The 14799-nt window shown below is 38.6% G+C and overlaps 2 protein-coding genes across 5 annotated transcripts; both read left to right on the top strand.

Annotated features, from left to right (window-relative positions):
- Positions 1–976: 976 nt before the first annotated feature.
- Positions 977–7224, top strand: LOC109983897 (SRSF protein kinase 3-like). 2 transcript variants are annotated; one of them, XM_020633830.3, is made up of 15 exons: positions 977–1134; positions 2152–2456; positions 2537–2645; positions 2754–2841; positions 3291–3378; positions 3593–3699; positions 3817–3982; positions 4095–4120; positions 4235–4291; positions 4770–5139; positions 5288–5385; positions 6081–6188; positions 6282–6351; positions 6434–6526; positions 6757–7224. In XM_020633830.3, exons 2-15 carry the CDS (start codon positions 2225–2227, stop codon positions 6939–6941), a joined length of 1797 nt encoding a protein of 598 aa, XP_020489486.2. In that variant the 5' UTR covers positions 977–1134; positions 2152–2224; the 3' UTR covers positions 6942–7224. The 2 variants fall into 2 exon arrangements, with proteins under 2 accessions (XP_020489486.2, XP_065811067.1); XM_065954995.1 differs by having other exon boundaries at positions 3593–3982.
- A 79-nt stretch (positions 7225–7303) lies between these two features.
- comtb (catechol-O-methyltransferase b) lies at positions 7304–14258 on the top strand. Of its 3 annotated transcripts, XM_065954997.1 has the most exons (7): positions 7304–7499; positions 7612–7776; positions 8818–8989; positions 12980–13097; positions 13441–13634; positions 13714–13845; positions 13926–14258. In XM_065954997.1, exons 2-7 carry the CDS (start codon positions 7727–7729, stop codon positions 14103–14105), a joined length of 846 nt encoding a protein of 281 aa, XP_065811069.1. In that variant the 5' UTR covers positions 7304–7499; positions 7612–7726; the 3' UTR covers positions 14106–14258. The 3 variants fall into 3 exon arrangements, with proteins under 3 accessions (XP_065811069.1, XP_020489487.1, XP_020489488.1); XM_020633831.3 differs by having other exon boundaries at positions 7304–7776; XM_020633832.3 differs by having other exon boundaries at positions 7375–7813.
- The last annotated feature ends 541 nt before the right edge of the window (positions 14259–14799 follow it).

Genomic DNA, 14799 nt, shown 5'->3' with positions numbered 1-14799 from the left:
AAACCTGAATAATAATGGATATCCTCAAGAAATATGAAAATATTTGTCTTTGTGTGAACAGAAACTTTTTATTTTGTTCCCATTTAATGTGCTTCATCTTTGGCCATGTTGAGACTCATATGAATGTAATTCTTTATAATTGTCTTTAGTGAAATTGTTTTCTACTCTGTTACAAACAGCAACAAACTGTTGAATGTTCACCTGGTTTCTTCTGCTGTCTGATGTGTTCACATCCTCTCAGTATCCTGTTTCATGCAGCCTCTCCCAGCGAGTAAAATCCTGAAATCTAAGACCAAACAGCTGTGCACTGGGGGTCATACATGTATTTTTCATATTATGTACTCTGTAATTACTCTCAGTTGAAAATAAATGATATACATTTAGCTCTGAAGCAAAGTTTATTCAAACTACAGTATATTATATTTATGAACATATACCATGTTGTAGCTATCTTGTGTAGCTCTCATCAAGTGTGGGAAATTTCTGTGTTTCAAACATTTCATTCAGAAGTGTGATGTGTCAATATTTGATTCTTTTTCTTTAGATATTGAAATGCAGCTGTTTTCTCCATTCCTCCTCTCTTTATAACCAGGCCTATGAGATATGACTAAACATGGCCTGCTCTATACTGTATGTATGAGACTGTGCATTCATTCTACTTAATAAAGTGTCATGTTGAAATCAAACAATGGGTCATATTTGTGTGATTATTGTGTGACATCCAAGTAGTGATGTTCTGCATTTATAAGTCAAAAAGTGGATGTTGTATAGTTTTGACATGGACAAATTATATTATTGAGATCTTAAATATAATTAATAGGAGGGTTTTATCTTTAAATGTTGGACTTGTATGAGGTTTTTTTTCTGTCGGGCTTGAAGTGTTAGGAGGTTGGAGGTTTCTTAAAACTGTCATTGTCATATGACAGTCATATATACAATTACTACAGATAGGAGACTGCCCTCTTCTGGAAATAGAAGTTGTAGCTACACAGTGATAGTCTCAGTAGAAGCAGCAACAGTTTGCTATTCTTGGACCAGAGTGTTTTTCAGTCACACAGACCGGAGTGAGGAAGTAAAGAAGCTTTAATTTCTAGCGTCATAAATATTTGAACAGGATATATCACGCTTACAGGGGTAAGTATGCTTCGTACCAAATGATTGCTATTATAATTTGAGAGTAAAACTAACCTAGTATGAAGTTCTCGCCGTTTTAATCCCAAAACAACCAATTATGGCGCACCTTTCAATCAAGCGCTACATTTTTAAACTCACTTCCTCTAAAACCTTCAAGTTAAAACTACATTTACCATAATGTCACTGCGTTAACACTAAACAAATTAAAAGTTAAAGAGTAACTAAACCCTGAAACCACTTTTTTCAACTCTAAACCTCTGTCTTTGAGTATTAAGTAGTGTTATGGATCAATCCCAATCTCGACATTTGAGTACAAAGTATTTAAATTTGAAATATTGTGTTAGAAATGTGAATAGTGTCTGCCCTTCCGTTTGAACAATTCTAACGGCGCATTCTCTCTCTCTCTCTCTCGCTCCCTCCACCCACACAAATGAATACCAGCGACCCTTCGTTGCCTTTTATAGGCCTAAACCAGAATTATTGCATTGGTTAACAAATAAGCTGTATTGCAAGATTTACATTTACTTTGGCGTTTCTAGAAAATGCCATTTGACTTGATCCCTTTTAGAAGTCCCTATGCCTGCTCTTGACATTTGAATTCTAAAAAGTATAATATATACAAATATGAGCTAGCCTTATTACTGAATTGTTTAAAACTAGAGACTTTTAATTTGCTTCTGCCAATTAACCCTGAAAAGATCATGACTCTTTTCAATTGTCTGCCTTTCATGTTTACAGCTGTGTTGCCTCCTCATTGTAGTCCATGCAAAATCAGAGCGTGAGAGTTCAGTTACAGCTGGGCCAGTGTCAGGAGCTATTTACGTTGACATACCATTTGTCCAGCTAAAAATAAACATACACATTCACTGGCTCTTCTGAAATGTCGTTGCATAGAGCCGCTTGCTGTGAGTGTCTAAAAGCACAATCTGTGAACTAGGAAAACAAACAGTTGTTGAAGAGATGAAAGATTAAATAAGAACTCCATGATTGAAATTATGTAATGGCTTTTTCTTGTAGCTTTCTGTCTTCTCGCTGCTGGGATCTGGGCCAATCTCAGGCTGTGATCAAACTCTTCAGGCTCCAGTAAAACATGTCATCTTCATATGCTGCTGCGATATCAGCCCTTATTACAGCCAACTCTTCAAGTTCCGTCATCAGATACAGCCCACGACCCCCCCCAAAGAAATCGGGAAGGCCTAAACAGCTCCAGCCATCTAGCAAACCTGCCCCCTGCTCCTCATCTGCACAGACACATCCTCAGTCACCTGAGCCTCTGGGATCTTCCGAGGAGCCACAGGAGAATCCTGCAGATTATGGCATAGGTATCTAGTATCCCAACATCAAACTCTGACACACTGGTTTAAAACATTTTCTTTGATGCTGGCTGTGCATTGTGTTGCAGGTGGTTACTACCATGTAGAGATTGGAGAGATTTTTGTTGACCGTTACCAAGTGGTTAATAAGTTGGGATGGGGCCACTTCTCGACTGTATGGCTCTGCTGGGACATGGTGTAAGTAAAGGTTTGATCATGTGCCTAATCATATAACTGGAAAACATAACCTAGTGATAATGATAAACATACAGTAGCTAACTACCGTAATTGTCTGCATTTATTCAGGGAGAGGCGTTTTGTGGCTCTGAAGGTGGTGAAGAGTGCTGAAACATTCACAGAGACGGCACTGGATGAGATCAAACTTCTGAAATGTGTCAGTGTGACCACATTGTTTTTTTTTGTTTGTTTTTTTACAGAAGTGTACTCAGCGGATTTTATTCATAAAAGAGTTCTCCCACAAGTAGTATGTCTGACTGTAGTGTTGTTAATGTTTGTGACACTAACAACACAGAGAAATCTGTTGACACAGTGGTGGCTGTGGAGCAGGAAGATTCCTGAATAAGTGATGCTGATAATGGAAATGCTTTTTCTGACGTTTTGTATAGCAATATCTTAAAGTAGAGTGTATCATTGGGAGATAAAAATGTGACACTTTTAAAAGTAAAGGTGGGAAAATATTGGCTTAGATTATTTCCAATGTTTTCAAATAGTTGCCATTTTATTGCACTTTTATAGATATAAGAACGACTGTAGAATGAACGGTGATTGTTTCAGGAGTGAATATGTGTTGACATTGTAATATGTCCACTTTATGCCCATCAGGTGAGGGACAGTGACCCCAAAGACCCAAAGCGTGAGAGAGTCGTGCACCTCATCGATGACTTCAGGGTCACTGGAGTAAACAGAGAGCGTATCCTTTACAGAGGCATCTTATATAATGTTCTGCTGTTTAACTAGAGGTGCAGGGTTTTTATTTTGATGACAAATGGACATTACAAGAACAACATCCTATGAGTGAAAGGTTGAAAGATTGTGTCAATTTGTTTTTGCCTCCTTTAAAAGCTCGAGAACATCTAACAACTCAGCAGTGACAATGTGAAACAAAGTCCTTAATAGTTCACCAGACGTGTGCATGGTTCTGGAGGTGCTTGGCCACCAGCTGCTAAAGTGGATCATTAAATCCAACTACACAGGCCTCCCCCTGCCCTGTGTTAAGAGCATCCTCAGACAGGTGTTTATCCTCCACGTCTCTAACAACAGCCTGAGCTCTTATTCTGAACAAACACTCTTCCATTTCTGCTCATTATTGACTTGGGGTGCAGTACTGTATTCACATTTCTTATCACAGGTTCTGCAGGGTTTAGATTACTTGCATACAAAATGCAAGATTATTCACGCAGACATCAAGCCAGAAAACATCCTGCTGAGAGTGGACGAGGCCTACATCCAGAAGCTGGCGTCAAACACCAAGCTGTGGGAGCTGCCAACATCCCCAGCTTTTAGCAGCTCGTCAGGTCAGTTGTACTAAATCAAATGCAAGCTTCATATTCTCTACTGTTTTCTTTTAAGGTTTAAGTATTTACTCTTTGTGAATCTTTCCCTGTTGATGTTTGTCACCTCTCTCAGGGAATGGAAACTCCAGAGAAAAACAGGTGTGTGACAAACACATTTATTCTTATGTTCATTATTATTTGAATAATTGTCCTGTTCTTTTTAATTTTGCTATGACTTGATTATGAACTATTTATTTTTCATGGCTTTCCAAGAGTTTGTCCAACTTGTTTGGAAAGCTGACTGGGGTTTTCCACAGTCTTGGGGAATGGGTAAGATTGATGCTGTGATTTTATTTTGTGCTCGAGTCTTTTAATTGCATCTTTATAAAATCTACAATCTGGCACATATTAATCCTATATGCATACATACCCATGGATATATGCATAACCTTGAGTATCAGACATTTAACAAGAATAGAAAAGCAGAAGCGTCACAATTTGTTATTGAGACAGTAACACCAACTTTTAAATGAAAATGATATGAAAAGGGGAATGCATAATACATGGGATGTCTGAATTTCATCTGTAGCACTGTATTAAATAGGAATAAGTACATACCAGATTATATTTATAGTTGCATCTTTCATGTAATGAGAAAATATTTTTAAGAGGCATCAGAATGAAGATAAAGCTGCTTTAGTTTGCATCATATTGTGTTAAAAAGTTGATAATTTTATGATTTTTAGATGTATAGTTTCACTCACTGCTCATTTCTTATCATTTCCAACAACTGATTGCACGTCTGCAGTCCAGTAAGGTGTCCAGCAGCCCAATGAAGCGACTGACCCGGAAAGACAGAAGTCGACGAGGACAGAAGGGTGCTTCTGACAACCATCGAAAAGACAAACTTCATGTGTCTTTCTCTGATGACTGTGCTCTCTCTAGCACCCCAAGCTCCAAGCGTCACTCAAAGCTCACAGCTCTCACTAACTTCACATTTAGGAGGCACACCATGCTGTTTGAAGATGGACAGGACTGTGCCTCACACGGCCAAAGAGACTCCATCTGCTCATGGCCAGACCTCAACACAGATGCTCCGGCCACTGGCTCCAGATCAGTGTTATTAAATCAGACTACAGACAAAGAGCCACCTGCACCTTTACCTCCCTCTGTCTGTGGTTAGTGTTATGGTTTGTGTTAATAAAGATCTGAAGCTTGGTTAGCATGTGTGAATGAGCTAATATTTACACAGTATCTAACTGTACATCTTCAGAAAAAGTAATACTATCTGCATTTCTCAGATGTCATTTTCCTTGATGTATTCAGGTGTCCGTGACTCCGATGCACTGTTGGACCTGCTAAATCCCCAGAATGCTGATCAAATTCTCATCAAGATTGCTGACCTGGGCAATGCCTGCTGGGTGGTGAGTCATTATTTAATAAGAAATCAAAACCTTTTTTTTCCCTCCATGAAATTACAATTCAATAATTACATTTCAGAAATAGGCACATTTACTACACTCAACAGTGAAAACAGATGTTTCCAGTGAGACATGACTGTGTGGACCAAATTACTCTTGTAAATGTCAATGCTATCAATGGTGCAGTTATGCTTATTATTGCATTTGATCAGACAAAATAGTCAGAAAAACAGACTGTGATTTAATTCTCACTGTGACAGCTCACTTCACTTTTTAAAAACATCTCAGAAGCTATGCCGGTAGCATTGCTCCAGGGAAGGTAAAGTTTGGATTGCCAAAAAAAGTTTATTTATTGTACCCAAAATATAAATTCTAACTTTGTTGATCTGCTGACCTTTCCTGTAGCATCAAGATATTTGCATTTTTATTTTTTATTTTTTGGGGAGGGGTGAAATGTCTCTAAAACTATTTAATTGATTATTATGGAATGTCTTAATTTATGTCATCCTTAGGTTGAAATGTAACAGGTTTAATGATTTCCTGACTAACCCTCTCTAATATCTTTTTCCCTTATAAACACATTAAATATGTTGTAGTAAATTTGATACTTTATGTGTAGCTTCATTCAGAGAAATCAAAGTGAAAATGTTATGACTGATTACAGTAGTACAGTAGAGTCACATATATTTGATCTTCAGCACCAACACTTCACTGAGGACATCCAGACGTGCCAGTATCGCTCTGTGGAGGTTCTGATTGGCGCTGATTACAGCACACCAGCTGACATCTGGAGCACGGCCTGTATGGTGAGCAGAGGATCTAAAAGAACAGTTCCTTTTTTTCTCCTTTTGAAAGGTGTATTTTAGGTTTCACAACCATGTTTTGTTCCTTTACTGTAGGCTTTTGAGCTTGCCACAGGGGACTATCTGTTTGACCCTCTATCAGGAGCAACATTCACGCGCGAGGAAGGTCTGTGTTGTCTTGTATGACCGCCTCTTTCCTTCTTCTTCCTAAATCTGCTTACAAACAGTATCTGCTCGTGTTCTCTCAGATCACATTGCCCACATAATTGAGCTGTTGGGACCCCTCCCATCTGAGTTTGCCCTCTCAGGAAGGAATTCCAAAAGATACTTCAACCGTAAAGGTAAAGTGACATTTTTCTTAATAAACATAAAGCAGACATTGTAAAACAAACAGCATTTAACAAAAAGCTAACTTAATGCGGCCAGAATACCTGCATCTGATATCAGGACTGAGACACTTTATGCACTCACAGTCCGACTCAATTTGTCATACTTAGAAAAGGTTTTTTGTGGTTGGTTTTAAGAAGTGTGAGATCGATGGTCGCATCAGTCTACTTCTTACTCTTTTCAGGACAACTGCGACACATCTCAAAGCTGAAGCAGTGGAGCTTGTTTGAGATTCTTCTGGAGAAGTACGAGTGGCAGCGTGAGGAAGCTCTACAGTTCAGCTCGTTCCTCCTGACCATGCTGGAGTTGCTACCAGAGCAGAGAGCCACAGCTGCCCAGTGTCTCAAACACCCCTGGATCAACTCCTAGACACACTGGTTCTGTCTGGTTCAGGGCCCACTTTACTAGCTTGGACACATTACCAGTGACATGTGACAGCTGTGGGACATAACAATAATTCTGATGCTGGCATCATGAGCCTGTCATTTTTACCCGACTAAAACTTAGCTACTGCTTGTTTCTTGTAGTTCTTCCATGTCTCTTTGATTTTTGCACAGCATTTTCAGAATAATAAAAAAAGTTTGTGTTGTTGGAAGACTGACCTGTGACGTGATCACAAAGCTCTTGTATTCGAATAAACTGATGAGATTGGTTTTAGTGTCATTTTTTAGAAAGTTGCTGCTTCAGTTGCAGTATTGAAGGGGTTAATAGTAAAGCAGTTTGAGCTTTTGGGGATGGATTTATACACAACAAGTCTTAGATTTGTCTTACATAAGGATTACCCTGATCACTCGCCAAAGTAAGGAGAGTTAGTATGTGGTATTGATAAAAACAACACACTACAGTCTTTAATGGAAACCTCATTTTAGGCCCTTCTGGAGAAAAGATGAAAATGTTATCAACACAGGAAAGTCACTTCAAATATAGGTGAACACATTCACCCAGAAGTTTACCCAGAAACAGTTAAATACCAAACGGATTACATCTTTGTTTTTGTGGCATTACTCAATCATCCACATGTGTCTGTGTTTGCCTTTAGTGCCTGCAGAGATTGGGTCTGTTGTGCATTCCTTGCATGATCAGATTCAGCAGAGCTCCGAGAGGGGGATGGAAGGAAGAGGAGGGAGGAGTTAGTCTCATATATATGCGGGCATATGTCCGGCTGTGAGAGAACTCGTACATTTTCCACCAGAAGCGAGAGGAGGTGAGAAGTGGACAGGGAGCATTGCCTGCCCACACATGTAAGTCCTTCTGTCTTCTAGATCTGAATGAAAAACCTTTGCCTGAGGTATGTTTTTTTTTAAATCCCAACAAGTGTTTGCTCATGCTCAAGGAGATCATGGCTTAGTCCGATTTTAATTCCAAGACTGTGGATCATGTGCAGTTGTATTATTGTGGAACTAGGACACCATGAGAACAGTATTTAAAAAACCTTTTTTGTGTTGTTTTCCTGACTGTTTTATTTTAAAATGTTTGCATAACGATAGAAATCTCTTTGATATTGCACAACATGTAACTTTGTGATTGATCTCTACATAATGATAAAAGACACAAGTGTGTGTTAATCAATCCATGCCAAGACTATTGTGCATTTCTGCTTCTGCTTGTGGAGGTTGTGAGATCCTTAGGAAGAAACCAAAGTAAAGGTTGAAGTCCCTGGCTCTGCCTTTTGTGACACAGCTCTTAACCCCCAGCCAGTTGCCATGCAACTCAAACTCCTAATCAAAAGGAATTACCTCAACCACCACTGGTCTTTCACAGTTGCATTGTTGAGTGGAAGGTAATGCCATTTTCAGCCATGCTCTTTTTCTGTTTTCCCAGAGAAGGAGCCCCTATTAAGTATTCTGATTATGTCACCCTTTTTCATTCTGCTCTTTTCTCATACACATAGCACCGTGTTTTCTCGTTATCAGTGCTTATTCTGGTCAATATTAAATGATAGCCAACAGTGATATGATCACAAAGAGGTGTGTGGGTGTGCAGTTTGATCCTGTGAGCAGCAGCTGATACAGAAAACAGAAGCAGAAACAATGTTGTACTCAGCATAGTAAACACCCATCTCATTAGCACCACACAAAGGACACCTCTGCCTTTGAATGAGAGATGATATGAGGGCTTTCATCTACCTCAGGCAAATGTGTTATTATTGCACTGTGTCTGCGTTCCATTTGTCACAGCCTCATCCCATAATGCAGCACTCTTAACCATGCTGAATTGATGTTTTTGCTCTCTGCCTTGGTTGCAGGATGTGGCTGACCCTTCTTTACAGTTGCAGCGGTGGAGCGGCTCTTCTGTATGCTCTGTACAGATGGCTCATTCCTGCAGCTGTGCAGTATCATGGAGGACTGGCACTCATCTGGCATGATGTTATTGTGGAGCGGATGCTGGACACACTGACCCAATCAACACGTCCTCAGGTCAGCCTTCTATAAAAAAAAAAATCCACTTTTACGAGGCCAGCCTTGTCAAACCAATGAAGTACTGCATAACTGAAGTGAAAACGACCGAAAATAGGCTGGCCAAATACACACAGCGGAGGCTGAAAGTATATACTGCTATTATTCAAGTGTACACACATGCATTTATGCTTCACATTGTAAACTCTAGTTATTTTAGAATGAAACCTCTTTCACAAATTGAAATAATTGTGGTTTAAATTGTAACATACTGACTACACTCTTGAAACTTGATTTGTGGATAAAGTGCTGAGACAAATGAAAACTTCATAATGAAAACATACTTAAAATAAAAATGATGTTAATAAAAACATTTACTTTTTTAACAATGAACTCAAAGTGCAGCTGAGGCTGATGGGTTCGTATTCATTTTTGCAGGTATTGGTCTATAACTAGAATCAGACAAAATTCAATGAATAAATGAAATTCAATATAGCTTGGTAGTGTTGCAATCACCGTAAATTCAGCAGAGAATCTTGCTTTGAATGGATGCCAAGTTTGATGTTTTGTTTCTGGTATGTTACTGCAATCTCCAACTATGTAAGAGTACTTATGTTAATAACAGAGTGACCATGCAGTAATGTTACAAAGCTGTAACTAGTACTGTCAAAGACCAAACTCGTGCAGGAAACTGAAGCTTGGAGTCAGAATTCAGTGTTATCATTAAATTACATAACTTTACAATTCAAAACAACAGTTCCTGTTTTCCAAGCACTACTCAGTTACCTGCTGACAACAACTGGTGTGGTATTATGGGATGTTCAACTAATTTCAGTTCAAACAAATCAAACTCACTTCACTTCACTTTGGACAGCCAGCAACTTTAAACAAACGAACAAAGGATTTCTTGAAGAGATTATGAACAATTGCTGTGTTACTATAGGTAGACAAATTAAATTTAACATAATACTGATACCTTTAATCAGAGCCCTGGCCTTAATGATAACCATCTTGAATGTATTGAACATCATCACAGTCATCACTCTTTAGATAGTGTACAGTAGAGTATTAATGGAGAATTTCAATCCATAGTTAGACGATATACGGTACTTAAAGGTGCACTATGGAGTTTTGGTAGAGAAATGTGAAAGTTGGAAAAGTGTACAGAGTCTGTAGTATATGCTCATAATTCTGTCCTCAGAGGGAAATTTGGTCCCCGTAACACTGTGAAGATAAAATGATACGCGAGAAGTTATGGTGGGGTGTCCGCAACAGTGAAACCGTAACTCTCCTGGTAGCTTTTAGCTCCAAACAGTGTTCCAGGGACCCATTTTTTTCTTTAAGTAAATTTGTGTATTCAGTTCAGAAAATTTAGCATATAATTGTTTAACTTCTCCAACTTAAAAATGTCACTACCAAATCAACATAGTGCACCTTTAAAGTACTCTTGAATTAATTTCAAACACCTTTGTCCTGACAAAGCTAAAGGAAAATGCTGACCACAATACTTTTTGAGACACAAAACACTGGTCAACATTTAGTTATTTCACTTAGTAATGTATGTTAACACACATACAAAGCTTTCCTCTGAGATTGCAGGAGGCTGTTCCTTCTCCACATAACCTGTGGGTCATTTAATCTAGACCAGCAAGGCTCACAAGGATCCATTTTTAAGTAGTGGCATTTTGATGAAGGGAAGGAGCCTCTTCTGATAACGCTCCTATATGCCAAGACAACATACTGTTCATGTTCAAAGACTAGCTCGAGCTCCAACAGAATAAACACAATGTTTGCTAAAAAACGGATGAAAATGATTTTAGACACCATAGAAAATACATACCAGAGATACAGACAAGAGACAATGCTCCTGAAAATGTTAAAGGGGTATTTGTCTTGTCCAAATTTAACTGTTGTCAGTGCGTCATGTATTGAAGGGGTTGTCCAAGAGCAGGAGAAAACAGCTATAATAAATCACAAAACAAGTGTTCCCTCAGAGGTACAATTCAAGACAAATTAACCGTCATATCTAATACGTCAAAAGGTATTTCAAAAGATATGTAGGAGAACACCGCACTATCCACCTTGACAGCAGATCTCTCCACTGCTTTACAATGTGGTGTAATTTCTTTCTCAAGTAGAACATACAGTAAAAAATTTAATAAAATAAATAGAGTTGTTGGAGCTATATTCTTTGATCTAAGAAAATACTTTTACATTACAGATGTGTGCTTCTTTCAAAGCTCTCAGTTGATTTCATATTCAGCTTTTCTCATAATGCAACTAAGTTTTTTTTTGCAGAAAAATAGAGAATAGAGGACGAAGACAAATGTAGAGATGTCATCGGCCCTTAGTTGTGATTGAAGGTGTTCCTCAGCTATCATTTCTGGGGCCCCTGAGCCTCTACATACATGTTCTTACCACTGAATGCAATGAGTCTCTTATTCAAATATCTTTGGATTATTACTTTTGTGGTGGGGAAATGTGACAGAATTATTGCAATTATCTAAATTATATGTTTAAGCTTTTATTAAGAATATGCAGCAATAATCCATTATATTTTAAGTCAAAATTGTTCTTTGCTTTTGCTGGCCATTAAAATATGTAAACATGTGATATAATAAGTTATACATTCCTTAGCACCCGTCAAAGTTATTAGCCTTCCCTCATTCAGGTGGTTTAGCACTCTGGCTAGCTTGCAAACGTAATGCTGTGATAAGGTAGCATCGTGTTTCATATTAATGAGTGTATCTGCGTGTATCTTATGACAGTAGGTGAGTGGGTTGGCATTTTGTAGACCACTGTAGTTGTGAAACAATACATTTGAAATAATAATTACCTGTCAGGATGCAGAAGAACATCTTTCCCTTCCTTACTTGATAAATGGTAAAAAAAAAAAAACCTAAGGGTGAGAATTATAGGTTCGTTATTAAGGGTGAGAAAATATGAAGTTGTAGGCTGTTTTTATTGAACAGAAAAGTGATTTGATAGTGAGAAAAATATCCAGATTATTGTCTTGGTAAAGAAAAGTATTTATACACAGTGTTAAGATGCTTTTAAAACTTTGATATAAAGTAGATTGGTATTTGCATTAAAATATGGACTCAACAATGAGTAGAATTAGGCTACATATTGTACTGAATCACCTACAAGACAACATAAAAATAATAGGCTAATGTAATGATAATAAACATGTAGCAAATGGAATACCTTTGCAAAAACATCTTTCATCTCCTTACAAACTATATTGTAGTGTTACTTAAAAATAACATGTTACTATTATTGTTGTGGAAATCTCACGTGGAGGAAAATATGTCTTGTTTATGAAGTGAGTGGTTCAGCAGGAGGATTGAACAGGAACTCTTTATGTCAGAATTTCTTTAGGAGCTGAACACCCCTAAAGGTCTGAACCTAAATCCGCCCCTGCCTGAATCTACTCGGCACTACTCCCAAATTTTACTTAAAATATTGATCTTTAGAAAGTCCCTTTCAAAATGTGGAGCAGGAAGATGAAGAATGTACCATCTGTAATTTAATTAAGGAAATATTCAGGTCCACTTTGAATTTGTACATTATAGTATTTCTTCTTTTTGTCATTTTGCATTTTCCATCTCCTTTTCCCCTTGTTTTCCCAATTCAACTCAATATTGTAACACAACAAATATGTGCTACTGCTGATAATGACAAGGTGAACAAGGCCTCATTTTTAGACACATACTGAAACCTTGAATGAAAACATTTTAATTTCTACAAATCCTACAGCGTGCTTTGGATTGGATTTTAAAGGATACACGCATTTTTGTCGTGAGAGCTCATTCAATCAGAAGCACAAGATGGCCTAGATTTTGAAAATACGCCAACATATTGAGTCTTTCTTTTAAAAAGAGGTTAAGAACCCAGCACGTCTATTATGTCTGCTAAGCAATCAAACCAAAAGCATTAATGGATGAAATATTAGTCTGTCCAATAGGAACATGCTGAAACCTTTGGTGAAACATTTTTCTGTCTCTTCAGCGGCTTCTGAATGCAGTACAGAAGAATGCCACCAGAGGGGACCCTCGCAGCGTGGTAAAAGCCATCGACCAGTTCTGCAGACAGAAGGAGTGGGCCATGAACGTGGGAGATGAGAAAGGTTCTGATTTTGAATGATTTATGTCATTTCACGTGTAAAATAATTTCCTCTCTTGACCCATATGTTTTATGAGATGATTGGGTTGGGTTGTCTAATTCCTGCTCAGTGTAGGATTTCAGCTGTTTAACAGTTCAGGGTTGCCTGGGCCTCATTTAATGTTTCACTACGCACCAAATATTTAGTGGGTGACAAGTTGGGACTGCAGGCGGGCCAGTTGATCACCTGTTTTATTACGTGCATGTGATTTGTCTTTGCATTGCTGAACTAGGCAAAGCCATCCCTGAAAAAGAAGTTCTCTCTTGACACATATGTTTGGTAACTACCTACTGTATTTTCGCCACAGGCTGCATTCTTGACTCAGTGGTGTCCGAGGTAAATCCGGGTGCTGTGCTGGAGTTAGGAACCTACTGTGGCTATTCCACTGTGCGGATTGCCAGCCTACTTCCCCCTAATGCAAAGCTCATCACCCTTGAATTTAACCCAGACTTTGCGGCAATTGCTCGTCAAGTCATTGCTTGGGCAGGATTAGAGGAAAAGGTAAAGTTATATCTTCACAAAGTATGAAAACAGGATTAACGTAGTGTGAACACAGAATTAAAATGTTTCTTCTTTTTAGGTCCAGTTAGTTGTTGGAGCATCTGGTGACTGGATCCCAAAAATGAAGGAGCACTTTGGTTTGAACACATTTGATTTGGTTTTTCTGGATCACTGGAAGGATCGCTACCTTCCTGACACAAAACTGATGGAGGTATGTTTGGTATTTACTAATTGTCTTCCGAGTTGATGCTTGTTTTCCTGCTGTTGACACCCCTTTCCCATTTTCATCAGGAGTGCGGTCTCCTCGGGAAAGGAAGCATCCTGCTGGCCGACAATGTCATCTGCCCGGGAGCTCCAGACTACCTGGAATATGTTCGCAGCAGTCCACAATATGAAAGCCAGTACTTCAAATCTCACCTGGAGTACACCAAAGTGGAGGATGGCTTAGAGAAGTCTGTCTTCTTAGGGTAGCCACTGACAAAAATCACGTTTTACACAGCAATTAATAAACCAGTGATCTCTGAAGTCTCTGTTTTACTGAATATACTTTAAATAAGTCAAAACTGTTTTTCTAATAGTATGGGTTTACTTGAAATAAAAAATGTAATGTGAAGGGGAAACAAACGTTGTCTGTTTTTTTTTTCAAAGCCTTTTTGAGTCTGGAATAAGTGAAATGCTCTCTGAGATGTGTCTATAGGTGTAGGAAGTGGATGTACTGTTACTACGTTCGAGCCTATAATTGACAGATGATGACCTGCAAACTGATCTGGGGTATTCTTTCCCCAGAGCATTTACTCAAATCAATAATAAATATAATCCATCTGCATTCTTTGCAGCAGAAGCCCAGTTTGTCTTCAGATATTCTCTACCATTGTGCCACTGTTGACAGGTGTGTGAGTCTTATTTTCTGAGGCATGTTAGCATTTATTTGTGTGTATGTGTGTGTCATTTTGAGAGAGAAAGAGAGAGAGAGAGTATGAATCAAATGGCTGCACATCTAATCTCTCAAAGTGACAGAGTTCCATCATACTGTTGTTGGGTCGGTGGGGGTGGGGGATATTTGGTTTAGCTGTATGAAAAAAAGAAATGGGCTAGTGCACCTAGTGCTTTCTTCACAGACGCCTGCATGATAATCCCAATCCGTGGCCATTAGTGTGCTGACAGA

The sequence above is a fragment of the Labrus bergylta genome, chromosome 5, assembly GCF_963930695.1.
Source record: "Labrus bergylta chromosome 5, fLabBer1.1, whole genome shotgun sequence".
NCBI classification, from domain to species: Eukaryota; Metazoa; Chordata; class Actinopteri; order Labriformes; family Labridae; genus Labrus; species Labrus bergylta.
The sequence above is the reverse complement of the archived record's forward strand: the minus strand, read 5'-3'. Positions and strand labels throughout refer to the sequence as shown.

What these genes read in the sequence shown, in the direction of transcription:
- LOC109983897 (XM_065954995.1), top strand. Translation starts at nt 2,225, where the DNA reads ATGTCATCTTCATATGCTGCTGCGATATCAGCCCTTATTACAGCCAAC. An exon ending in TCCTGCAGATTATGGCATAG is followed by an intron (nt 2,457 to 2,536) that starts GTATCTAGTATC and finishes ATTGTGTTGCAG; the next exon opens with GTGGTTACTACCATGTAGAG. An exon ending in TTTACCTCCCTCTGTCTGTG is followed by an intron (nt 5,140 to 5,287) that starts GTTAGTGTTATG and finishes TGATGTATTCAG; the next exon opens with GTGTCCGTGACTCCGATGCA.
- comtb (XM_065954997.1), top strand. Translation starts at nt 7,727, where the DNA reads ATGTCCGGCTGTGAGAGAACTCGTACATTTTCCACCAGAAGCGAGAGG. An exon ending in TCCACCAGAAGCGAGAGGAG is followed by an intron (nt 7,777 to 8,817) that starts GTGAGAAGTGGA and finishes CCTTGGTTGCAG; the next exon opens with GATGTGGCTGACCCTTCTTT. An exon ending in CCCAATCAACACGTCCTCAG is followed by an intron (nt 8,990 to 12,979) that starts GTCAGCCTTCTA and finishes CTGTCTCTTCAG; the next exon opens with CGGCTTCTGAATGCAGTACA.